The sequence below is a fragment of the Rhinolophus sinicus genome, linkage group LG10 (genome assembly GCF_036562045.2).
Source record: "Rhinolophus sinicus isolate RSC01 linkage group LG10, ASM3656204v1, whole genome shotgun sequence".
NCBI lineage: Eukaryota > Metazoa > Chordata > Mammalia > Chiroptera > Rhinolophidae > Rhinolophus > Rhinolophus sinicus.
In genome coordinates, this window is record NC_133759.1 from 102,106,116 (window position 1) to 102,132,303 (window position 26,188).

Consider the following 26,188-nt stretch of genomic DNA (forward strand, 5'->3'; position numbering starts at 1 on the left):
GACCTAAGACTGAGACTTTGTTTAAGCAATTTCCTCAAGGTCAAAGGGCTAGAAAATAGCGTGGATTTGGGACCCAAACAGACTGATTCCCAAGCAAAATGATATTATTCAAGGACCTGCTATAATTAAAAAACGAAAGAGAGAGAGAGAGAAAAAGTATAGGTCAGTATTTGAAAGCACAAGTGCAGGAGTAGGACAGACCTGGATCCACTGATTAGCTGTGTGTCCCGAGCAACAGAACAATATCTTGGAGCCTCAGTTTTCTCATCAGTGAAATGGATCTAAGGAGTAGTATTCCCTATTCCAGAGGGTTGTTGTGAGAATTAAATGAGATCATGTGTGTGTGAAGCATCTAGTACCATGTTGGTTTTACTAACCCATAGTGGGAGGCTATTGATTTTTCTGCAGTGAAGGCTTGGCCCAAGCAGAGGAAGTGTAGAGGGCTGTGGGAATGCCCCATGAAAGGGTGGGGAACTCCTACTTTTCGGTGTTGGTGGCCAGTCTGAGGCACATGGCATCTACAGAATGAAAGAGGGGAGGAAGGGCCAAATGCTGAGCCCATACATTGGCCTGCCTCGGGGAAGTAATTGACCCTGTAGAAGGCATTTGGAGGTGAGGAGATGCGTGGTGGGTCTTCCCCAGTGAGATGAGATGAGACCACAAACATGGGATTCCCGCCCTTGCTCAGCACACCTGGGCCCACCCAGCACAGGATGCTGGCTTGTCAGGGAGATTGTGGGGCTCAGCCAAGAGGATACACGGCACTGGGCCTCATTCCTCCAGCCCAGCTTCCTGACACACATACAGGACAAAAAATGACTAACCACACACTTAGGAAACAGACAAGTCCATTGATCCTCAACTCAGTCGGGCTACTATCTTTTTTGCATTTAATTTCACATTCTTCACTTCTCAAGAAATATTGTGTCAGATTTTTGAATTTCTTCTAATTTTTTTCAAGATGGAATTTTGCTTTGCTTTCTTTACTCCTTTTCATAACACCCTCCCTCAAAACCCATAACATACCTACCTCAAGGATGTCGCAGGAAAGAACGCATGTGAAACTGCTAGCCCACAGCCTGGGACAAGAAGTATTCAATTTCGCTAAAAACAGCAACCTCATTACTATTACTTTTATGAACGAAGTGCGCACCCTGACACCCTCTGGAAGACCTCCCGGGGGAGGGGATTCATAGCACTCCTAATTTTATGGACCCGTAGGCGAGCCTGCTACATTTGCAAATACGGGGTAGGGTGGGGGATGGGTGGATCAACATGGGGAGAAGAATGGACTAAGAGGGAGACAGATGGTGCGTGTGTTGGGGGAAGGGATCAGAGATTCTGGAAAACTTATGTTCCCCGATTTACAAGAATGTTTCTATTTAACCACTTCTTGCCTGACTCCTAATTCTACATAACAGAGAAGCGGGGAGTTGTAAGATCTGGGGCACCTGTGCCAAGAGCCTGGACACGCGGGGTGGAGAAAGCCAGGAGCGTTGGGAAACAGAGGCAGAGCGGGTCCTGCTTTAGCCTCCTGGGGCTCCAGTCTGGGTCCGGGACCCAGGTAAGGGGAGGTCTCCCATTGCCCTGACAGGGGCAGCGAAGGGGCGGGCGGGCGGCGGGCGGTTCGGACTGTCCCACGAGAGGGCGCGTCTCGGGCCCTAGGACCCGCCCTCGCGGCGCTGGGCGTGGGGAGGAGACCTGGAAACCCAGGCGCCCGGCGCTCCGCCTCCCGTTTCCGGGGCAGCGCGTTACCTGTACCGCCCTAGCCGCACCTGGCGGAGGCAGAAGTCGCAAACCGTGCGAGCGCAGAACCGCGGATCCGAGAGGAGAAGCGGGACCGGGCTGAGGGGAGGAAGAGGCGGCGGCGGCAAGCGGCGTGGAGGGCGCAGCGCGCCGCGCGGCGGAGGAGGGCAGGCGGCAGCTGCGCTCGGCTCCTTCTGCCCCGCCGGGCCGGCGCGCACCCGGGCCCGCACCGCGCGGCTGCGGGCGCACATGGCAGCGTGAGAGGCCGGCGGCCGGAGGAGCGGGCGGCGCCGGGCCGGGGCCGTGGGATCTCAGGGCCGCATGGACAGCCGCGCCACCCGGGCCAGCCCTCGCTAGGGCCCCCAATCCGCGGACTCCCCCCCCACCCCATTATGGTGCCTCGGCGGCCGCCCGGGCCGGGTACAGCCAGCCGGAGCCGCTGAGCCTGGGGCCCCCGCGGCTGCCGGGAGCTGCATGGGGGAGCGCGGGCCGCGCTTGGGAAGATGCCCCGGCCGGAGCTGCCCCTGCCGGAGGGCTGGGAGGAGGCGCGCGACTTCGACGGCAAGGTCTACTACATAGATCACACGAGCCGCACCACCAGCTGGATCGACCCGCGGGACAGGTAGGACCCCAGGAGGCCCCCACCCCCAACCCGGGCCCCCTTCTGTCCCAGGGACGACCAGCCGGGACTGGGCAGGTGATGAGGGGGAGCTCTTCCAGCCTCTTGCGCTTTCTTCAGTTTGTCCCCCCCGCCGCCCCATCCCCTTCTGGAGCGCTGCTGCTGTCCCTGTGGGCTGCTGGGAGGAGGGGACGGCCAATGAGTTGTCTCAGGCTGCTCCCTCTGCCATCCCTGGATGGAGGACTTAGGCCCCAGCCGGCACCTGCCCAGAGTTTTGACCTTAAGCTCTAGCCCCGCCCCCCGCCCCCTTTAGAAAGAGTAGGCGACCGGGGGCGCGGGGAGAGACCTAGCGGAGTGATGCTGGGGCTTCCCGGGGGAGGCTTTCCCCAGCAACCGGAGGGGAGAGCGGCGAGGGGGATGCGGAAGCATCTGGTTTAGAGGGGGTGGTAGGACCCCAGGATTCAGTGGGAGACTGCTGGAGGAAGGACACTATGCGGAGGGAAAGGCAGCCTGGAGTGTGATTTTTGACAGGTGACTTGGAGGCTCTGAGAAGAGTACTGGAGCAGCCCGGGGGGGTGGGGGGAGGCCTGGAGGCGGGTGTGGGAAGGAAAGGAAGGAGCTAGGGAGGGCTGATGGAGAGACTGGTTCTCCAAGAATCTCACAGCAACTTGGAAGCTGTTAGGGTGTCGATGGGGTGAGAGGCCTCTGGCAAAGCCCAGCCCATCGCCTCTTTCTCCTGCCTTTCTTTCCCCTGGGGACCGGGCTCCTCAGTTCTGCACCAGCACGCCCTGACCTTGATGGCCACCACGCTGGCTGTAGCACGGGATTTTTATTCATTTTTTTGCTGAGGCAGGTGGAGTCTGAGATGGCTGGTGTGGCTCTTAGCTTTCAGACTTTCTCCGGGTTTCCACCGGTTGGGATTTCTTTGCACACACATACTCCCTCCCCGTATATGTGTTGGGGGGAAGGGAGGACCACCTTCTGGGATAGCTTTGTTGTCGTTTGCCCATGCGGTCTGTGGTCAGAGTGGCTTAGAAATGTGACATTTTCACCTGGTCATTGCGACCTTGGGTGTCAGGTGACTGTAAAGCAATGGAGGTGAATTTTTTGGATCCTTCATCTTGCAGGAGTTGAGATTGAGGTCCCACAAGTCCAGAATGGGTGTGTAACAAGGGGAGGGGTGAGAAAAAGAAAAGCGAAAGATGTGAGTTGACATTTCCAGTAGTTTCTGTGAGCATTTAAATTCATTCAACATTTACTGGGTTCCTCTATGCTCAGAACCATGATGAATGTCTCATTAAGGTAAATCTGGAAGAGAAAATTTTAATGCTAGAAAGCGTCCCTCGGGCAAGCTGCCTTTACCTCTGAGCCTCAGTTTCCCTGTTTGTGAGACTAATGGTTGGCCTGGAAAGGAAGGCGTAAAAGTGGAACTTTTAAAAGCTGGGAAGGACGTAGAAGAGCTGAGTCCGACTCCTGTTTTCAAACAATAGAAAACTTGAGGCCCGGAGGTGTGATTTGCTGTTTTTAATCCTTCCACTGTCCTGCCATATGTCAGCTCCGAAGGTCTAGGTCTAGCCTAACGTGTTCTGACTCACTCGCCTTCCCCACCTACCTCAGGGTCAGTTGTCCCAGGGACTCTGTTACTGTGTTGGTGAACTGGGCAGCCCCTTGTCCTCTCCTAGAACAGATACAAGTTCAAGCTTCTGTGTCCTCCCCCAGTTTAGCTTCCTGAGGAAGAAGTGCTGGCAGCAGCAGGACGTCAGAGGCGGACAGCCTCATACCTGCGCTGCTGACCACTCCAGGTCATGCATCTGCGGACTTTTCTGGGGCTCTGAGAGGATAATACAGCTGCCAAAAGCTTGTCAAACAACAGTGATTCTTTACCCTTGGAAGAGGGGCAAGCAGTATAGCTTCCGTGGAAAACCGACTGGGCTAGAGCATAATTTCCCAAATTTTAGTATTATGTGAATCATCTTCACTACGTTTTGCCACATCCACCTCTGCTATTGCTTACATAATACTTGATTTTAAATCAACTCAATTCGAAATTTTTTTTTTACCACTTTCACAAATGGAAAGCTAGTAATATCTGTTGCCATAAATAGAAAGGATCCTTCAAACTACAGTGGAGGAAATAAAACAACCCAGTACCATTATATTTTAGCTCAGTACTGTGACCTGCCCCTGGCCCTAGCAACAGGCCTGTGCAGCCTTTGCTTTCAGGCAGATTGGCAAGCAATGAAGAGGGATTAAAACTGTACTGGTGCTTAATGGAGCTTCCCTCTTCTTCACCTTGCAAGCCGTTGGTTTTGGACCTCCCGGTCATCTCACATGCATTGGGCTGGTGTGAGGCCCCTGAGCTTGGGGTGCTGAGTGCAACCCTGGGGTCACTGTTGTGGTGGGCCAAATTTGGAAGTTTGGGGAAAGAGCTGAGCAGAGGGCATCCACTCGTGGCTCTCTGGAATTTCCCTCCTGCACACCCTGGTAGGGATTTCTGCCTTCTAGTCCTGCCTGGGTGGCCTCAGGCAAATTGCTTGAGCTCTCTGGGGTGTAAGTGCTTCACTGGTGAGAGAAGAGAGTTGATTTGATGACCCCTAAGGACCCTGCCAGCTCCCAGATATGATTTCAGACTCCTAGGCCTCTCTTTACCCTGCCTGACTCTATGGCAGAATTTGAGAGGTGGGTAGGCGGAGGGTGATGGTGCTACTACAAGGAGGAGGAAAAAACTTAACAAAACTAAAAAGAGCCGGACTCCTTCTTTAGGGTGGTGGAGGAGATAAATTCTGTAAGGTAGTTACATCTCTGTGACTGGTTAATGCTGTGAGACAAAAAAATCATACAAAAAACTTCTACTCCTTTCAGTGTGTGTGTGTGTGTGTGTGTTTGCATTTGTCTTGGCTTTTTCCTTACCTGAATCGAGGAGATGCCTGCCCATTCCCCTGAATTTAAAAGAAGTAAGTCAAATGGTCTTTCAGTCAAAAAAGTGATTTCTTAGCCACCAGAACAAAATAGTGTCTCGGGTTACCAACCCTGAAGAATGTCTTGGCACATTCCTGCCTCTGGGGCTGTGCTCTTTTGTGTGCTGTCCGGCCTGAGGCTGCTGGGGGTAGGGAATTCAGTTTTCAGCTTTCTCTTTCACCAGGAGGTTGGAAGAGCAGCCAGGCTGCTGGCCTTGCCAACTTTCTCCCCTTCTCACCCAGGGCAAGACTGGGAGGCTGTAATTCCTGAGGATGGTTGTCCCAACAACCGGAGAGGGTCCAGTGGGCAGCTTAAGCTCTGCCTACTGGGCCAAAGGCTCCAGCAACACCAGGGGCTGGCTCTTTCTGAGGCAAGGCCGGTCTGGGAGGGTGACCGTCCATGGGGCACCAGGTGCAGCCCCATGCTGAGGTGTTTCTTTAGCAGAATAACTCCCGAAGGTCTTGTGTCCTGCCTGTATTTGACTTACTGGTATGCAAAAAACAAATATGCTGATTATTCTCTAAGGAAGAATGGATTGTGGGAGCTGGCCTGGCCAGAGAAGGTTCCTGAAGCCTAATTCCTGTTTATTCTGTGGTTTGTGGTTAGACCTTCTTGGAGGAACCGGTTGGAAACTGGGGGCACGGTTTTGGGGTCTGTCTGATAAGTACCTGGCTGAGAGGCCATATTGAGAGGACTCAGCAACTTCTCTCATGACTTGAGGAAGAACTTTAGCTAACTCTGTTATTTCAGAAATAATGTGTATTGTGGGAAGCTGGGTCTACAGCACTCAACAGCTCTTAACCTCCTCTGGTCACAGACCCTTATGAGAATCTGACACAAACGTTAAGGACGCTTCCCGGAGAAAAGTGCAAACACGGTTTTTGGCACATAATTTCAGGGGGCTCATGGACCCCAGGTGCTTCAGCCCTGCCACAGGTGAACTTGTCACTAGCTATATCCCCTCCTGTTCAGCTAGGTGGGAAGGAAATAAGGACTGAGCGTTTATTGCACTCAGGCTGTCTACAAAGAGCTTTACATGGGTGGTTTCTTTTAATCCCCCTAACAACGCTGGGATAGGTAGTTATCTGCCTGGGGCTCAGGGGCTGCGTTTGGTGAAGCCTCTCAGCTTTTGTGGATCTGAGTGCAAATGAAGGCACTCTGAGTCCAGCGCGCACATTTCTAATGCTGCACCACTCAGATGCCGGCTGCATTAGATACGGAATCAAGACCTCTGCTGCACTGCCGAAGGAATTCGGCTTTGGGGAATGGAGCTGGGGCAGGCGTAATTTTACTTCCCTGCAGCCATTCTGGCGTGGAGGCCGTGGTTAACCAGAGAGCAGGTGTGGACAGTGATGAGAGGGTGAGCCTTTGCATCCTGGCGTCTTGGGTCTGCTACTTGCTACCTGAGTGACCTTGGCAACTTACATATTTTTTCTGAGCCTTGGTTTTGTCTTGGGATGGGGAGGTGCACGTAAGCCGATAAGGGCAGTTCTGAGCGTGAAATAAGCTAAGTCAGGTAGGGCAGCTAGCTAGCACAGAGCCAGACACGCTGGAGACTCTTGGAAATGCCAGTTCTTTTAGCTTTTACTAGAAGTACCTGCGAAACACTTACGTCAAATGGAGACTCAGTCTCTGCCCAGCTCTGTAGCAATTTGTCAGTCAAGATGGGCCTTTCTGTTCATGTAATCCAGCACTCTCATTTTACGGATGAAACAGACTCAGAGACAAGTGACTTGCCCAAGGCCACACAGCAAATAAATGTCCACCTGGAGTCTCTAGTACAGGTCTCCTTTCCTCTTTTTTTTTTTTTTTTTTTAATGAAAGCTTGTCCCTAAAAAGAAGATCCAGTTTCTCCTCATCCATTGTTATAATTTGGAAATATTTATGCTTATGGCTGAGTTATTCTTCAAAATCCTTTTTCACTGTGGAGACCGGCAAGTTTCTTTCATAGTGTCACAATCATTTGTGCGTTGTGCCACAGGAATTGGTTATGTGTCAAACAGTTAAAGTACCAGCAATTGCTAGTGAGTTACTATTTTTATAATCAATTAAAATGGATTTAAGGTTATTGTCAGACTGATGATGCCACTTTCTGCCTATTTACGTTTCGACATGCTTTCTTTTGTATTTTTTTTTTTTAAGGACCCATCAGCTCCAAGTCCAGTAGTTGTTTCAATCTAGTTGTGGAGGGCGTAGCTCACAGTGGCCCATGTGGGGATCAAACCAGCCACCTTGTTGTTAAGAGCCCCACGCTCTAACCAACTGCGCTAACCGGCTGCCCCTCGACATGCTTTCTTAAGTGGGAGTTATAACCAGCCCTATGAAGAATGTCTCCAAAGCCTCTATTCTCCATTCTTCTGCCCTTAATGATCCACTAATACCTATAGATTGGGCCTCCACACGTTAGTAGAGGGCTTTTCTTCTCTTTAGAACACTTGAGTTTAAGATCCACACATTCCATGGGAGTCTACGATGCATGAGAATATCACGCCAATTATAAGGAAAAAATAAGATTAAAAAGTGGTAGTATAGATAACAGGAAGAAATAAGAGACTTTGGAACCCATAAATGAATAAAATAATAATAAATGCTAACATCTGAATATCTACTCCGTGCTGCACAGTGTTTTATATTATCTCATTTAATCCTTCTGCCAACTCTACGAGATAAGTACTATTATCTCCATCTTCAGATGAGGAAACTGAGACTTAGAAAGGTTAGGTAATTTGCTCAAGGTCACCGGTAGGTGATTCACCCAGGATTGGAACTCAGGTAGTTGGACTTCTCTAACTCCACGCTCATATTGGCTGTGGCATTTCTGGGCTCCAGAGTGGCCTGTTGCCAAGTCGGGCTTGAGAGTTACCATTTAGTCCTCAACTGAGGCAAACCTGCTGTGGATCTCAGGGAGAGATGTGGCAGAGGAGATCTTGAACAGAGAGACCAGTGAGATCCACGTGGTAGTTTAGGAGACTGCTGGGCACAGACTCAACCTTCTGGGAGTATCCAGCTAAACCAGAGCTCTGGGAGGGAGAGAACAGAGATCGATGGAGGAGAGAGACTCTGAAGGATGCAGTGTGTGTAGAGAGTTCAAAGTCATCTCCAAGTCGCTTGAATAAATGCTCCCAACGGCCAGAGATTAGTAGCCAAGGCAGCTGCTGTCTGTCACCACCCCTCCTGCTTCCGGCCTAACCAAACTGACCTGGTTCTGCAATCCCCGGGGACTTCAGGTAGCTGGGAAACACTGCTCTTTTGAAGAGAATCAGGTTGCCTTAGTTACTGGGAAGGTTGGAAGGCCAAGCTCAGGTGCATGTAAGGAGAGCAAGGCTAGAGTAAGTGGCAGTTGAAGGTGGCTGTGGTTCGGATTGCTGCAGAGCTCTTGGGTGGAAGAAGCCTTGGTCAGGTTTTGATGGCATTTGCAGGGGCGGAGGGGGCGTGTGCCCACCTCCTGGCAGTTGGCTGTCCGTGCTGAGTCAGGAGCTCTCTCCGGCCTGCAGGTGATGAGGACCTGTGGTCCCCCAGCTCCGCAAGGGGCCCCGGATGAGAGAAATCCACTTCTTTTGTGAGAAATGGCTTGGGTGACATCTCCCAGGATTTCCACTGGGACAGAGCTGAGAGCTGGATCTGGGCTGGGTCCGTGTGAAAACTTCCCGCCAGAGGGGCCAGCCGGCTGTACAGCTCTGAGGTGCAACAGCGAAAGGCTCTGCTTGCTGCTGCTGACAGCCTTCTCGGCCTCCTCGAATCCCTGTCTCAGAGTGAGCTAAAAGAAGGGAAAACTCAGAAACTGGATACAGTGGTGTTTTGTTATTTAACCTTCACGGACAGGCCATTAAGCCTCCAGCTCCTGAGCAGAAAACCTGTTGCCAAAATATGGGGGGAGACTGAGGAGGGGACAGTCACTGTTGCTGTGTAGGGAGGACATGGAACGTTTCTATAAAGATGCTGGGCAGGATAGAGAGGGTGGAGTAGACTGGGAAGGAGGGAAAAAGGGCAAGTACAGTGGGTCCCATGCCCTCCCCCCGCCCATTTCCTTCTCAGTGTTTCTACCCGTGACATCTCACCATTGGGAAGAAATGGGATCTTTCAGTTTCAAATGTCTGCCTAAGAAAAAGGACCGGGGCTTAAATTCTCACTCAGTGATCAGCCAGAAAAAAGATGAGGCTGCATCGAGATTAGGGATACACTGGTTGGCTTTTTTCTTCCCCCTCTCCATTTATCACTCTCTGGCAGCCGGGACACCAGGCCAACGGCAGCTGCGGACTTGCCCCAGCCGGCTGCCTGCTGTCGCTGGGCCTGGTTCAGTGGCAGCCCGGCTGGCTGTCCCCACGCTGGCTTCTTCCCCTCCCAGTGGCAGTTACTCATTCGATTCGTCACTGGGGCAGCCCTTAGGATCCACTGACTGGTCCCTGACTTGGAAGAGTAGAAGTATCAAGATACAGGCATCAGGTGGCTGCTAGGATGAGATGACCCTGGGACAGCCTTCCCATCCTGCATCTGTCGTGGCTTTTCTTGGAGAGCGAGGGCTCTGTGAGCGTTTCATTGTGCATTTCCAGGAATTTCTGACAAGCGCGTTGTTTGTTGTCTCTGTGTCACTAACAATGAGAACAGTAAGAGGCCCCTGGTGACAGACAGCGGGATCGTCATAATAATCTCCAATCATCTTGATCTAGCGCCTGTCGTGTGCCAAGCACTGGTGCTGATTGTGTTTTTCTGGCATTTTGCAAATGGGGAAATGGAGGCTGAGAATGGTCAAGTGACAACCTCAAGGTCCTACAGGCAGAAAGAGGCAGAGTTGGAATCTGAGTCTAGGTCTGTCTGATTTCAAAGCCTCTCTGTGCCACTGCATTGTCTTTCGGTGAATTTGGAGAGAGGAAAGGAGGAGAAAGGGGCAGCAAGGGGAAAGGGACCTTTTAACTACAGAGAAATAAACAGAAACACACCTATTAGCATACATACCTTGTTCACTATGGAGTAAAATGTTTGTGGGGTTCCAGACACACATTGGTTTGACATACCGCACTATCTTCAGAGGACACCAAGTCAAGTCCTGGCTCTGCCATTTACATAGTAAATGACCTTGAATAAGTTCCTTCTTCTTGGCTGTGTGAAACGAGTAAGAGTACCTGCCTACCCCCGAGGTTGTGGTGAGAATGAAACGGGCACCAGACACGTCAAGTCTTAGCCCAGTGCCTGGTGCTCACCAGGCTTTCCGATGCGGGCGGTGACGAGTTAGGCTCATTTGCCCCCCATGTCTGGGTCGAGGCGCTGGGACCATTGCTCCGTCCTCCCCAGCTCAGGTCTCTTCCTGGTAAGCCACTGTTGACATCAGCGCTTGCAAGTCACCTTGGCAGCACTCGTTGCATAAATAAGTCAATAAATTCTTTTCCCCCAGTCTTATCGGAGGCAAGCCCTTCTTAGGAATTTCTGGGGTGAAGTGACTCTTGCCAGTGAGCTGGCAGCAGGGCTGTATGTGCAGCAGAGGTGATGAACCACAGTTGTCATGGCAGAGCTAAGAAGGCTGAGGCAGAAACCAGAGGTCTCTGGAATTCATGGGGAGCTGCTTTGATACCATGGCCTTCCACTCTGGAAGTCATTCCCCCACCCCCCCACACACCCAATTTGTGAACCTGCTGAGTTTAGCATGGTGATGGCACAGAAAAGCACTGGTTTTTATCTCGTCCCACCCAGTGGGGCCTGGCCATTCATTCAGCAGGTATTTCTTGAGTGCCCACTGGGCTCCAGGCCCCATTGCCAGTGCTGAGGATCAGAGCAAAGTTCCTGCTGCCACGGTGTACCCTTGGGCGAGGGACATGGACAAACAGTTAAACAGATAAATTGCACTAGGACAGGGGCTTGGTGTTCTCTAGAATCCCTTAGGAAGACGGGGGCGGGGGGGTGGATGTGTCTGTGACACCTGTTGGCAGTTATGGTGTGAACTTAGATTTGGAGCTGGGAAACCTTTGTGCCGAGAGAGGGTGTTACCGAGAGCCTGCTATGATGAGTGGGCACTGGGTATGCAGGGTGGGACAGGACAGACATTCCCCGACTCAGAGCCTTTCCTACAGATCAGTGTGGGACAGAGTCATCCAGCTGTGCAGCTATAGTATAAATACCAGGTTCTCTGAATCTTGGTTTCCTTCCTCTCCCGTTTCCTCTGGACTCATCCAGTCATTTGCAAGTATTGAATGCCTGTACAGGGGTAGTGTCTGTAATATGCCAGGGATTGTGCCAGCACTGGGGCTTCCGCAGTGATTAAACCAATAGAAATCCTGTCCTAGTGGAGTTTACATTCTAAAGCCATGGTTGTCAAATTGAGGGAAGCATCAGAAACGCGCCCCCTTCCAGGGCTGGTTAACCCCATTCCTACCTCCAGTTTGTCTGTATGGCTGCTGTGGGTTTGGAAATTTGCATTCCCAACAGGTCCCAGTTGATTCATTGAATCTTCACAATAACTTGGGAGGGGGGTACTGTATTACCCCTGTTTTATAGTCAGGGAAACTGAAGAAGGCAAGTGAGGTAACTTGATTCTCCTTGTGTTTTCCTGAGGATTGCTAAGGGCGTACCATTGTTCTTCTGGAGGGTGGGGGGATCCAGAAAGGTTTTTCTCCATTGTGAAATAAACCACTGAGAAGCAGGAGGTCTGGGGGGATTCTAGGAGCCACAAGGACATTCTCTTTACCTTGGAATGTCCAAAATGATATATCCTTGGTCACGAGAGGATCCACGGAAACACTCCCTCCTGTCTGTCAATGGCGCTGACACTCGTGCTGAGCTGCTCTTCAGAGGAAGGGTCCCTGGGCCCCTTCAGCCCTGGGAACTTCCGGGCCCCACCAGTCCTCATCAGCTCTAGGAGGTGCAGCGATGGCCGTGGGGAAGAGGCACGTCCCTCCTCTGTCCCCTTCTTGCTGAGGCCTCAGCAGCCCCCTAGGGCAACAGCGTCCCTGACTGCTCTCCTTGATGGTGACTTGGGTTTTACCCCCCGGCCTTCCCACGGGCTATTCCTGTGACCGTGGTTACATTACTGAACCCTCCAGAGCCTCAGTTTCTTCACTGGCAAAATGAGAATTAATTAAAGCCTGCCTCCTAGGGTGGGTCGGAATCAAGTTCGAGGTCTCTGGTTATATTCAAGTTCCGCTGCCCGGACCATTCTAACTGCAGCCTCGACAGCTTTATCTGTAGTTACATAGTTCCTGCTCAGTTTTTATATTTTCGAAAGCCACATTTTTGGGGGACACAAGCCACTTTCGTGTTTCTCTGGAAAAACCAATCCTACTGACACAGATAACCATATTCTCAGTCAACAATGCCGTTTGCCAACAGGAATGTTAAGAGGTATCTTAACAGCTCAAGGAGTTTCAAAGCCAGCTTGGTTCACTTCCGTTGCTGACACAAAACATTTGCCGACAGCCAGTGGAGAACCCTGGATGTTTCTTCAGCCGTCTTCTCGGTCACTGCGCCCAAGTGGTTCTCTGCATGTGGCCCCAGCCCAGCACATCTGTCTCACCTGGGAACTTGTTAGAAACTCCGGTTTTCATATCCCACCTTAGACATAACTGAATCAGAAACTAGGGGGTGGAGCCCTCCAGGTGACTCTGCTGCCCCGTCAAGTCTGGGAACCACCAGCCAAGTGTTTGTAGCCAGAATGACTTCTGAAAGCCTGTTAGTGGTTGCAGGCAAAAACTAGTCAGGTTTGAAGAACCTGCTGAGCACACATAAATGTGACCAGTTGAAATGGTCTTCATTAGCTTATGAACATTTTAATAGCATCCCAAACCCTTGCTGTCCAAGCTGGACCAATACTCTTCCTTCACCAGGCCCCACCAACACTTGACATCTTATTTGCATTAAGACTCAGCTCACAAACAGAGTTTAGAAAGGTCTTCCCACCTCCTTAGCCTGGGTTCCATGGCACCTTATGCTGTATAGTGGTAGGGCCGCTCAGTGGCTGGCATACAGTAGGAGCTCCCAAGCCAGGAAATGAATGCTCCCCAGTTGGGAGTTTGGGATTTTATTTCTGGCCCTTCCTCATAGCAGCAATCGCTTGCCTTTCCTGAGTCCTAGTCTCCCTTGCTCTCCACTGGCGGATAAGAGGTTGTGTTTGGAGTGTGCTCCTCAAGTTCAGGTGTACGTTGGACTTACCAGAGGGGAGTGCTAAAAATACTCATGCCCGACCCACTCCCAGAGATTCTGGTTTAATTCGCCTGCAGTTTGGCCTGAACGTGGCATTTCTAGAAGTTCCCCAGTTGATTGCGGGGTACAGCCAGGTTGGAGAAGATCTCCTTCCTCAAAACGCTTGTAGAGTTTGAATGAGATTATGCAAACGTACCGTGTAAAGGGCTTTAACATTTAAGATTTATACAGTTCTGCGTAGGAAAATTGAGTTCCTTCAGGAAGTATTAAAAAAGTTTGTGTGTGCGGAGAAGTAGATATTTGGGGCCATCAGGCACCTTGCTATCTAGTAGTTTCCCCTCTTCTGTACCTGTCTTGCTATTTCTTTCCTGATGTGTTAAATATCAGAGAGATTTGGGCTCATCTTTGCCTTAATGTGAAAATCTTTCACCTCCCGTTGTATCAGAAATGTTTTTATATAAATTGGTCTACGCTACTTTAGAGTTGTCGGCCTGGGGGTTGGGCCTCTCAGCTGCTGTCTGCCCTCAGCAGAACCTGGTGTGGATTTCATGCACACGTCTCTGTCCTTGAGACCACAAGGGAGTGGGGAGTGCAGATGTTGTCATATAGATCATAGCCTGTGCATAGGAACTGATAATAGCAAACACTGCTTCAGATTTTAGATTGTGCCAAGATCTGGCCCGTGTCCTTTGAACGTATCGTCGGGTTTAATTCTCATAGCAAACCTATGAAGTAAGCACTGTTACCATCTCCATTCTGCTGATGGGGAAACTGAGGCCGAGAGAGTTGAAAACTTGCCCATGATTGCACAGCTGACAAGGAACGGCACTGGGGTGTGAGCCCAGTCTGTCTGCCCTTTACAGTGCATGTCCTTCGCCCTCCTGGAGGTCAGACGAGGCTGCCCAGGAGAGCAACACTGCCTTAATCCTGGTAATGCAGACCAGAGTCCCTTTCACTACTGTGATTCCTGCAGTGGCAACTTCTCCCAGTGGCTCAGGCTCTGTCTGGAGAGCCAGACCTTTCTGTTTGCTCTCCTCCTGTTTTAGCAGATGTCCCTCTCTCGGTGAGCAGCGGGCGTGAGCTCTTTTTCTGCGTACATTCGTTTTCTCAAAATCCCTCCAAGGACTGAGTCCCCTGACCACACCCCCATTCCGTGGTGGTGATCAGCATCTCTGCTTCGTCCTCCTTCCACCCTGTTCTGCACAAGGGAGCCCCATCTCTCGTTACCCTGATATGAAAGGCTTAGCAGAATCAAGTTCCCTTTGCACGCTGGTGTCGGAGCAGCATACGGGCTTGGTCTGCAGCACTGTTGCTTGCCCCATAGACCATCCTTCAGGATGTTTGTTCTGGGCTCAGTAGAAGTCAGGAGGGTCATCTGAGACCTGAGGTGGCCCTAGCTGTGCACGAGTTACCTTCCGTTGCAATTGGATAGGACTGACACCAAACAATGACCTTCCCTTGGCATCGTTTGGTTCCTGGTGGGAGCTGTGCTAGGAAGGGGGTACAGCAGACAACAAAGACAGACATTATTCCGCAGGGAGCTTACCGACAAATAATAAAGACGTAAACAAAATAATTACAGATTAGGAAAATGGAGGATGCCGAATTAGAAATAACAGGCCTTGTGAGGGACACCGAAGATCAAACTACATTATAAAGGTCCGTCGTCAGAGAAACTGAATTTGCTTTTAATTTTAAATAACATACCTTTATAGTGATCACCTCTCTATGTCTTCGGGAAGATTGTCTTAGTTCCAGTCAGGAGATCGTGGCACCCACTGTAGTGGCAACAAGCAGTGCTGGCCTGGACAGAGGTGTTGTTTTTTTAACTTTGGCAAGGAGCTCTTTTCCCCCCAAGCAGCGTGATCTGTGACCACAAACATCTGAGCCTCCGAAGAGAGTGGCTGAAATGCAGGTTTCCCAGCCAGGCCTCAGTGGACATCAGAACCTCTAGATGGGGTGAAATGCAGGCTCCACATTTGTAAAAAGAACCCCGAAGTGATTTTGACACCATCTTACGTTTGAGAACCACTGATGAAGGGAATAGACGTGTCACACGTTGCAAATCATTCTAAAGACCCGGCCAGGACTCCAATCCTTTCAGCCTCCTCCACGGCCTGGCCTACTTCTTGGTCCTCACATTAAAACAATCTCTTCCTTTCTTCAGGCATCCATGGATTTTTCTCCACGGTGCTCAGGTGTTCCTTCTCCAGGAATAGCCTTCAGCCTTTACGCCCCTTTCTCTGAAGAGCTCGGAGGAGTTCCGTACCCAGTGCCTCCACCGCCCCCATTCAGACTTCACCCTCCATCCTCCTCCTCCCTCACCCACCTTCTGAGCGTAGTTCCAGGCTGTCACCAGGAGAGGCACAGTGCCATCTTCCATAACCTTCCTTGGTTTCTGATTATGTCACCGACCTTCCTTTACTGGCAGTCATTCTTATCCAAGAAAGGAAGGCATTTTGCACATTCTCCCTCGCGGTGTCCTGTGTCCCCAAGCCTTCACCTGCTCTGCCCATTTCCTGTCTCCCGCTGGACAGCGTGTCTCTGTCCAGGCCAGCACTGCACACTCCCACAAATCTAGAACGGGGTCCAGCCTGGATCTTGAACCAACAGCTTTGCCCCTCGTGCCCAGCGCCACCTGTACCCGTCGACGCCCCACCTCCCTCACAGACCACGCGTGATGTCACTTGCTCCACGAGGCCTTCCTCATCCATCATCTCCCTCCCTGCTCCTGGCTCGAGGCGATCTACGTTAAGTCAGGCCTGTTCTGGTCAAACCACCAGAGGCCCACATGCGATGGCTCTAGATAGAGGCTGCTGTGAAGTTGGAGATTTCACAGGCATCTAAAGAAAAGCATCGTGGCCCCCACTGCTGCGCAGGTGGGAGCTGCCGCTGGAGGCCACGAGGACCGGAGGCAGCAGTGTCTCCATGCACGTCCCTCTATTCCCGTCTGTCCCTCCATCCCCATCATGGTTTCCTCCAGAAGCTTACAAACAAACTACAGCAGATCTGAAATTTGCTCGTCCATTTGCAAACCTTGTTATGAGTCAGTTCTGTCTCGTTGGGCAGGCTGCTTAATCTCTTTGAGCCTCAGTTTCCTCACTCTGTACGAACAAGGCTAAGAGTAATTAAATGACAGCCAAGATTTGATTGAGTGCCAAGCACTGCTCTCCGTGTTTTATATTGATCAGCTCAACTGCCTGTCACACCGACCTTCTGAGGGAGGTACTATTACTGTGCCTAGTGAGACATGAGGACGTGGAGGCACAGAGAAGCTAAGTAATTTGCCCAAGATCACACAGCTAGACTGTGGCAAAGCTGCATTCAGACTCAGGCTTCCTGGCTCCATAGCTCAGGCTCTTAGACTGCCATCCACGTTGAAGGATTGTCGTGAGAATTACAGCAATGAATTCTCTTGTTTAAGGCACTTAGCAGAGAGCAACGCGCAGAGTAAGTTCTCAAAAATGTTGACAGGTATGACATCATTACAGCATTAGTTTGCAGGTGACTCATATGGCCTTCACGACCCCAGCCTATCTCATAACCCTTTAGCTCAGCAACCACAGCTAACTCAGTGTCCCCAAAGCCAAATTCTTGTGACAGAGGCTGATTTGGAAAGATCACAGAGCTGGCCTTGCACTGGATTCACCTGGTACAGGAAACCACGGCAGGGGTCGGGGGTCATGTGGTAGCCAAATTGGATGGCAGGTGCCCATTCAGGAGAGGCCGTGGGCAGTTGGCATCCTGAGGTCATTCTTTCTCCGAACTTCCGGAGTGAAATTGTTCTGAATGCAGTGGCAGTTAGCAGGACCCACTGGTTGCTGTATCTGAGCGCTGTTCAAGCCTGAGCCCTGCTGGGGCCTCACCCCTGGTGGCAATCTTCCATTCACTGTGTGATCCCGACCCTCTTGCTGCTGGAGGTGAGGGCTGTGGACCAGCGTGGTGCATGGGCAGGGCCGGGGAGAAAATGCCAGACTCACCGATCAGAACCTGCATTTTAACAAGACTCCCAGTGATTCTGATGTACGTTAAATGCTGAGTGGCACGGACCCTTCGACACTACCTCTGCTCGCCCGGCCTTATTGTTTTTTGTTCTGTGGCTGACGGTGCCTCTCACCAGCTCTGAGCTTGGGCACAACACATAGTTGTCATATTCATAAACAGCGGATTATTACAACCGATTGTAAACACATTATCAAGGGAAAGGAGCTTCCCAGCCCCTCGCCAGGGCCCCACGTGGAATAACAATGGAAGCTGGACTGGGTGGTTGGTGAAGGGGGCTCAAGTGAAAGGGGATCACACCTGCTGAGAAACGGCAGGGTCCTGAGGCCATAGCATGTCCACCTGCAGGGTCAGATGCCAGCGGTCAGAGCAGATGTTGGCTGTGCAGGAAGTCCACCAGGGCACAGAACAGGACCCCGGGGGGCATGGGGCAGTCAGAAGGTGGGAACCCTTGCAGGAGGGTAGGGCCTGTCGCCTGTCATGCGTAAGGATGACGTGGCCCAGCAGTCACTTGGCAGAGCTCTCACAGGCAGGATTCCATTCCTCAGAGAACATTGGCAAGAGCAGGACAAGGGTCTGGGGTCCCTGATAAGCTTCCCAGGCAGGGGCTTGAGCCAGCAAAATAAATGGCGGGCTCCTCGGAACTAACTGAACGGCAGAAATATTGCCACGAGGGGGCTAGCAGAAACAGTGCCTTCAACCGAGGCTTAAGCTGGCTGAGCCAGCCACCCTCCCCCCCCTTCCCCCAGCAAACCCTGCTCTGAGCTGTAGGGAGCCTGAGTGGGTGGCATTGGGGCTGCAGAGGGCAGGCTCCTGGTGGGGAACCGGTGACCAGAGACGGGGGAGGCAGCTCCGGCTGCAGAGTAGCTCTGGAAGAGGCCCTGTGAACCGCCTGGCCTTTCCTGGCATGAGGGTGGTGAGGCGGCATGGCCGGCTTCCAGCAGGCTTTCCCATCATTGCTCACGGACTCTGGCTCACCTGTGAACAGTGTTCCGGCATAAGCATGGACCTTGCCTCGACACATTCCTGAGACAACACCCACCACCGTCCTGTGGAACACAGTGACAGCCCAGCAGTGGGAGCCAGGCTCCTATCACCCTCCCTGCTTGCATTTCCAGTTTGTTTGATGTTGTGTGTATGTCTGTGTAAAATGACTGAAGAACGAGTCATTAGTGAGCTGTCCAAAATTCCTTTGGGGACATTCCAGGAAAATAAACCAATATTCCATCTAAGCCACAAGTGGCTTCCCCCTCCCTCCCATTCCTTTAAAACAGGATTTCTCAGAGTGTGGTCCACAGGCTTCCTGCATAAGAGTTGTCCAAAGAGCTTGTAAAACACAGATTCCTGGGCCCCCGCCTGAAACCTACCAAATCAGACTCTCATCAGGGCTTCCAGAAATCTGCATTTTTGATGTGTTGCTCAGAAGATTCTAATACATCTTAAACTCAAAACTGTCTCCTTCCCCTCACCTATGAGGTGCTTCCTTTCCTTTGCAAACATGTGTGCGCCCTGCCTGCTCATACTCCCTCCCTGGGCTGCTCCACCCAGCTAACAGCCACCTCTTCCCGAGAGACTGCCATGTCATCTTTGTCCCAGAGAATGAGGGAGCCAGCTGTGTACCCTTTGACACAGTTGTCATTTTTCACGTTCTGTGTTCTCCACGGAATGGTGAAGTCTCCACAGGGACACAGCACAAAGTTTTGCACATAATCAGTACTAACGAATGAATGAATGAGTGAATGAATGAATGCATGAATGCATGAATGCAAGTGAAGGTGGCAGAGAGGCAACTGGGAAGCTACAAAGTAGAAGAAGATAAGCAGACACTTCCCAGTAAGAAACTGCCACCTTCCGACTCTTCTCTGGGTCAGTCTGAACTCCTAGGGGAAGCACTGGACGCAAGGAGAGCCCAGGGCTTGAATGAGCAGGGACACAGCCCACCTGTTTGGGGCTGAGAAGCCCAGCTCTCTATCTACATTTCAGAAAGACGGACTTGGTTTTCCATCCCCGGGCCCAACCCCTAATCCAGGACGGCTGGAATGCTCAAGCCTCCCCGGGTAGCCTGGAGGAGGTAAAGGAGAGAGCTGTTGGACCACATAACTCCCTAGTCCTTTCCCTCAGCATTTCTCAGAGTTTGCTGCCATGGCGTTGGTGTGAGGCTCTGCATTGCTATTTGCCAAACCGGTAACGACTGACCCAACAGAAATCACACACAGATCTGAGAAGCCCTGGGCAGGCTGTGGGCAGGCTGTCTTAATCTTTTGGGGGGAAGGGAGAGCCAAGTGCCTGCCATCTGAAGAATGCTGCCCATCGCCTGGCTCTGAAAAACAAAATGCATTTCCTTCTTACCAACTCGAACACCACAAAACCTGCTTTTCCAGTCCAGCCCGGGCGCTTCCTCTGATCTCGCTTATCTCTGTGTGGGGGGGAGTGGGGGACCTCTGGGGGCTGGTGGTGCGGAGGAGGGAGGGGGGCTTTGGAAAGGCTTGACCTAATGAGACTCTAGGGTCAGTCCAGATTGCTGTGACCGCAGGGGACTTCAGAACAGGAGACAGACTAACCTCTTAATGTGTGAGGTCAGGGTGAGGGCAGCCTGTCTTCTCAGTCCCAAGCAGGGTCAGAACCTTCCTCGGTTCTTTGAAAAGAAAGGGTTGGCTGAGTTATTGTCAGAGCGGCTGAGGACTCAGTGCAGAGTGGGCCCTCAGCAAGTGCTTCTCGAATTGAGCTGGTGAAAGGGGGGCATCCAGTGTTAGTTAAATGTGGGCTGTGTCCGAATCTTCTGACGTTGGCTGTAATTCCCTGAGGGAGTCGGGTATTATACGATTTTAGGTAATTCCTGAGTTTCTCCTGTGCCTTTTTTTCCACAGGGATGTTATTTCTGAATCCACTCCCTTTTCTCTTCTCACCTCCCCACGTTACACGTGGTTTGCTTCCTGAAGGAAGACGTTACAGTGTTATCATTTGGTCAGGATTCCATATTCAAAAAAATGATAAAGTTCCAAAATCCAGCTGGATGCGTGACAGCTGCCATTTCCTGAGGAATTGAATGTGCATTTACTATTTCATTTGTGCTCATCTTCCAGGTGAGGCAGCTGAGGCCCAGAGAGGTTAGGGAATTTGTCAAGTTCACGTAGCAAGCTGGCAAGAAGGTTAGGTTTCAATCCAGAGCTCTCTGACTGCACAGCCTGAGTGCCTGCCAGTGCGGCATTGGCGCGTTTGATGTAATATTGCGAACACTCATTGAGTTCTCCACCCTTTCTCAGAGCATCTTGTGTGGGTCCTGATTGGACAGTGAGTTAAGCTCTCACAACCTCCAGGGTGCAGTGGCTGGAATGCAGGCTCTGGCAGAAGTTTCTGCCTCCTTCCTAGAGTCTAGATCCCACAGACCCTGCTCTGTAGTGAGAATGGGAGACGTGGCCCAGTGGCTGGCGGGCAGCATGGCCTGGGGTGCTGAGCAGGTGGGTCTGTGATGACTCATGAGGCGTCTGCTCCCTGTCAGTACCCAGGCCCCGCCCCCTGCCCAGCCTTCCTGCCATTTCCCCCTTTGCCTCCTGCCCTCTTAGGATCTACAGCTATTTGGAAATGTGAGCACAGGGGCCTTTTCAGAAAGAGTCCTGTTCTCCAGGATTCCCAGTATCCTCACTGGAAAGAGAGAGGCAGGATTATGTGGGGAGCATAAGCAAGTGCATGGGAACAGGTTGCATCTAATTGCTAGACTCCTGGAACGCGTCTCCCCAAAGTCCCTGTCGGCATTCAGGGACTCTGCCTGCCTTTGTGAGGGGCCACACTGCAGTTCAATGATGTGTTATCAGTGCAATGCAATAGCCCAATGACGTCGGGAAAATCCTGGCTTTATGAGGACCTGTTCCTCGATCAGAAGGCTGCGATGAGATGGAAAGGCCTTGTTACACTGCGGCATCCAGTTTTTATTGTGTTACCCTGGGCTTATTGGCCCTTTGTTCCCGTTTTCTTTGACAAAGAATTTTTTTTTTTTAACTTTCTGATTAGAAATCAGTAGTTTGAGCTTGCTAATCACCTCTTTGGCTTGGCAAGCAGACCAAGGAAAGGCCACAGTACTTAATCTATTTGCAAATGTTCTCAGTTCCAGAAGTTCAGAAATGTAGTCAGCACCCTATTCAAGGAAAGAAAAGAAGAGAAAAGAAAAGAAAAGAAAAGAGTGTAATTCAGGATAATTCCAACTATAATCATAATAATACACGTTCCAAGGTTTATTACACAGATACTTAGTTTTACTTTACTCTTGTAAAGATTATTTTTAATTGGGGCAAAATATACATAGCATAAAGTTTGCCATTGTCACCATTTTTAAGCGTACAGTTCAGTGGAATTAAGTACATTCACATTGCTGTGCAGCCAGCCATCACCACCATGAAAGATGAGTTCTTTTCATCCTGCAAAACTGAAACTCTATACCCCTTAAACACTAACTCCCATTCTCTCCTCCCCCCAGCCCTTAGCAACCCACCAGTCTGCTCTCTGTCTTTACCAATCTGACCACTCCAGGTACCTCATATGAATGGAATCATACAGTATTTGTCTTTTGGGATTGTCTTGGTTCACTTAGACTAATGTGCTTTAGGTTCAACTATGTTGTAGCTTATGTCAGAATTGCCTTCCTTTTTAAGGCCAAATAATTCTCCATTGTGTGTATAGACCACATTTTGTTTCTCCATTCATCTCTTCTTGGACAGTTGGCCTGCTTCTATCTGTTGACGCTCTTGAATGATGCCACCATAAACACGGGTGTACAAATTACCTGTTCATGTCCCCACTTTTAATTCTTTTGGTTATCTACCCAGAAGTGGAATTGCTGGATCACGTGGGAGTTTGAACAGCTACCCTGTTTTCCACAGTGGCTTCACCACTTTACACTCCCACCAGCAGTGCACAAGTGTTCCAATTTCTGTACACCCTCCCCAACACACCTGTTATTTTCTGCTTTTTCCTTTTTCTTTTTAATAGTAACTATCCTAACGGGTATGAAATGGTTTTGATTTGCATTTCCCTAGTGATGTTTAGCATCTACACAGATATTTAAAACAAACAAACAAAAAAACACAGATAACTCCTCATGTCGCTTCAAAACTAGAAAGGCAATAAAGTGGAACTTTACTTCTTTATCATATTAAAAAAAAAAAGGCTAGTCAGGGTTAGGGAGTGGTGGTTCCATTGTCACCAGGAACCCAGATTTCTTATGTCTTTCTGCGCCCCATTCTTAGCATGTGACTTCCATCCTTAAACTTACCTCATAGCCCAACAAAGTTTTAAAAGCTCAAGAGAATTAAATTGATCTGCCAGTAAATTAACTGCCCATCAGGATGAAGTTTAACATTCTTTAAAGAAGAAACATAGAATCCAGGTTCTCAACAATTTAGTGTTCACAATGTATAGCATACAGTAGAAAAAGGTATTAAACTTAGGAAGAAAGGCAGTCAATAGAAACGGACTCAGAGATGCCAGAGATGTTGGAATTAGCACAAAATGACTTTAAAATAATTGTTATGTATGTTTAAGGATTTAAAGGGGAATACATCAGTCGAGAAATGGAACTGAATAAAAATTCTAGATGGAAACTACAGTATTTGAAATGAAAAATTTGATAGATGGGTTTAACAGATCAGATGCTGTAAGAAAAAAGATCACTGAATGGGAAATCAGGGAAGTGGAAACTATTTACACTGAAGCACAGGAAGAAATAAAAACCTGGGAGAAAATAGTGAAGATCTCAGTGCTCTGTGGAACATTATTAAGCAGTCTAACAAATGTATATTTGGCTTCTGGAATGGAAAGGAAAGGAGAGAGAGCTATATTGAGAAAGAAAATATATTTGAAGACATAATGGCTGTAAAGTTCCAAAGTTAATGAAAAACATCAACCCACAGATCCAAGAAACTCAACAAATCCCAACCAAGGTATTCATATGGAAAAACCACACCTAGAGACATCATAGTTAAATTGCTGAAAACTAAAGATAAAGAGAAAAACCCTAAAATCCGCCAGAGAATAAAGACATGTTACATACAGGAGAACAATGAGAATTACTGCTAACTTCTCATCAGAAACAGTGCAAGCTAAAAGTAACTGAATAATAATCTCTAAGGTGCTGAAAGGAGGTAAAAACTGTCAATCTACAATTCTATAACCAACAAAAGTATCCTTTAAACAATGAGGGCAAAATCAATACATTTTCAGATAAAAGCTGAGAGGAATTCTCACCAGCAGATTTATATGACAGCAAATGTTTATAGAAATTCTTCAGGCTGAAAGAAAATGACATCAGATGGAAACTTGGATCTACATGAGAAATTAAGACCACTGGTAATACAAAAGACTTAAAATGTTTTTCTTAATTTCTTTAAAAGATAATTGACTGTTTAAAGCAAACACAATATTAGTGTATTGTGTGGATGATTTTTTTTTAAGAGGAAAAGAGAATTAAGAAACAGATAATACAGAAAACAACTGGCAAGTTGGTAGACATCAATCCAGCTATGTTAATAATTCATTAAAACATGGACCGCACACTCCCATTAAAAGGCAAATACTGTCAGGATGAGGGGGGAAAAAACAAGACAAAAGATTCCCTTTAAATATAAATACACAGGTTAAAAGTCAAAGGATGGGAAAGGCATACCATACAAATACTAACCAATCAAAAACTAGGATGGCTAAAATGATAACATACATACAAAGTATACTAAAAACAGGAGTATTCTCAGATACAGAGGGAGAGCTTTTATAATAACAGGCCAATTCGTCAAACAGACAAAATGATCCTACATGTGTACACACCTAATAGCTGAGTCCAAAATACATGAATAAATGGCTGGATCCAGTAGAGCAAGTTTCCCAGCTCTTGCAAGGGGAAGGATTGATGGAGGCATTTCCTCATTCCAAGCCTGATCTCCTTTGAGTCAATGACAGGACAGAAGTGGGCAGAAGCAAGGTGAGCTTCACGGTCTCATTCTGTGCCCAACATTGTGACGACTGTGTCCTTCCCATGCCTCTGGGAAGGCAGGCCCTGGGGCTCTCTGACAAGAGCCCTTAGGATACTCCTATATCCTACAGTTCCCCATAGGATACACCACCTCTTCTTGCCATAGAGCGTGTTCTGCAACGTGCCAATCTCACTTGGGATGTCAGCCAGTCCTGGGGGTCCTGGTTCCTGAGGTTGGAGAGCTGGGGTCATGGAGTGATGGGTGGGGTCAGTGTTTGTCACCGAGAACTTCAGGTGTCCCAGGACACAGGTTAAGGTGGCTGTGTTCACCCTCAGTCTGGCTTCTGCCATTCAGATACTACAAGGGGCTGAGTCAGCACCAGGTGGGTCGGGGAAGGGGTTAGGGGGGGTTTTAAAACAGTAATGAAAAGTTGCCTGGAAGAAGAGAGGTGCTTCCCAGATGGGGTGTGCCTGGGTTACAAAGCGTTGTATTGTTTTCAGGCAGTCCCATTAGCTGACAATCCAGCAATGATTGATTGATTCCTTTTAAACTTTTTTAAAAATTGTGGTAAAATGCACATAACATAAAATTTACAGTCAAGCATTTTTAAATGTGCAGTTCAGTGGTATTAAGTACATTCATATTGCTCATGTAACCATCACTACCATCTGTCTCCAAAACTCTTTTCATCTTGTAAAACTGAAACTCTGTACCCATTAAACACTAACTCCTCATTTCACCTCCTCCCTCCCTACCCCCTGGCAACCACCATGGGACCTTCTTTCTGTCTAGGAATTTGACTACTTGAGGCATTTTATGTAAGTGGAGTCGTGCAGTGTGTGTGTTTTTGTGACTGCCTCATTTCACGTAGCATAATGTCTTCTAGGTTCATCCATGTTATGGCATGTGTCTGGCTACTTTTGCATGTTATGTCTTCATTTTTAAGGCTGGATAATATTCCACTGTATGTACATACCACTTGTATCTTATCCATCTGTCTGACCCTGGGGTTGCCTGCACTTTTCCACTACTGTGAGCAATGCTGCTGTGAGCATGAGTGTACAGCAAAGATGTTTTTGTTTAATTTTGTTTTGTGTTAACGTGATGAGGTGAATGTTGGGATAGAAGTTAGTGGGTTCAGGACACTGACATGACAGCCTCGTTTCACACTTGAGACCTAGAACAACAAGAAACATTTGGGGGAGTTTATCTTTGCAAATCTGCATGTTTGATGGGACAGAAATGTCCAGAACTTTCAGTAGTTGAGGTCTTTAAAGTCCATCCCACCCTTCTACCAACCCCTCGCCCTTCATGGTCCCCATGGCCACTCTCTAAGATTTATGATGTCGTTTCATGCATTGGCTATGGTAACAGTCCCTGGCTAACAGGGTGGCCAGACTCCAGAATCATTTTCCAGCAACTCACGCTGAGGCTACTTTTAGAGTTTTCTTCCATTGGGCTTCCCCGAGCAAATTGCTCCCCTTCTCAGAAACTTCTCATGGTTCTCCAGTGCCCATAGGAAACCCCAAAACTTCTTCACATGCCTCAGGGCCCCCCTGGCCTTTAGCTCCCTCCCCCTCTTCTTCCCTCCATTCCTTCATTTATTGGTGAGTTCATTTGTTCACCCTGTGTCCTGTATTTTTGCATTTGTTTCTGACATGCATGTTTCATACTGACTCATTGAAATGGTGTGTTAAAAGGCCCAGCACATAGTAAGTGCTGACTGGAATGTTTATGATAAAAAGAGTTTTACCTTCTGAGGTCTCATGAGCTCTCC

At 49.4% G+C, this 26,188-nt stretch overlaps 1 protein-coding gene across 1 annotated transcript in view; it reads left to right on the top strand.

The window, feature by feature from the left end:
• The first annotated feature begins 1,882 nt into the window (after positions 1-1,882).
• WWC1 (WW and C2 domain containing 1) overlaps positions 1,883-26,188 on the top strand; it is a 124,502-nt gene continuing 100,196 nt past the window's right edge. The window contains exon 1 of the mRNA XM_074313878.1: positions 1,883-2,368. Within this exon, the coding sequence (XP_074169979.1) occupies positions 2,250-2,368 (119 nt within the window). The 5' untranslated portion in view covers positions 1,883-2,249. The remainder of the gene's footprint in view (positions 2,369-26,188) is intronic.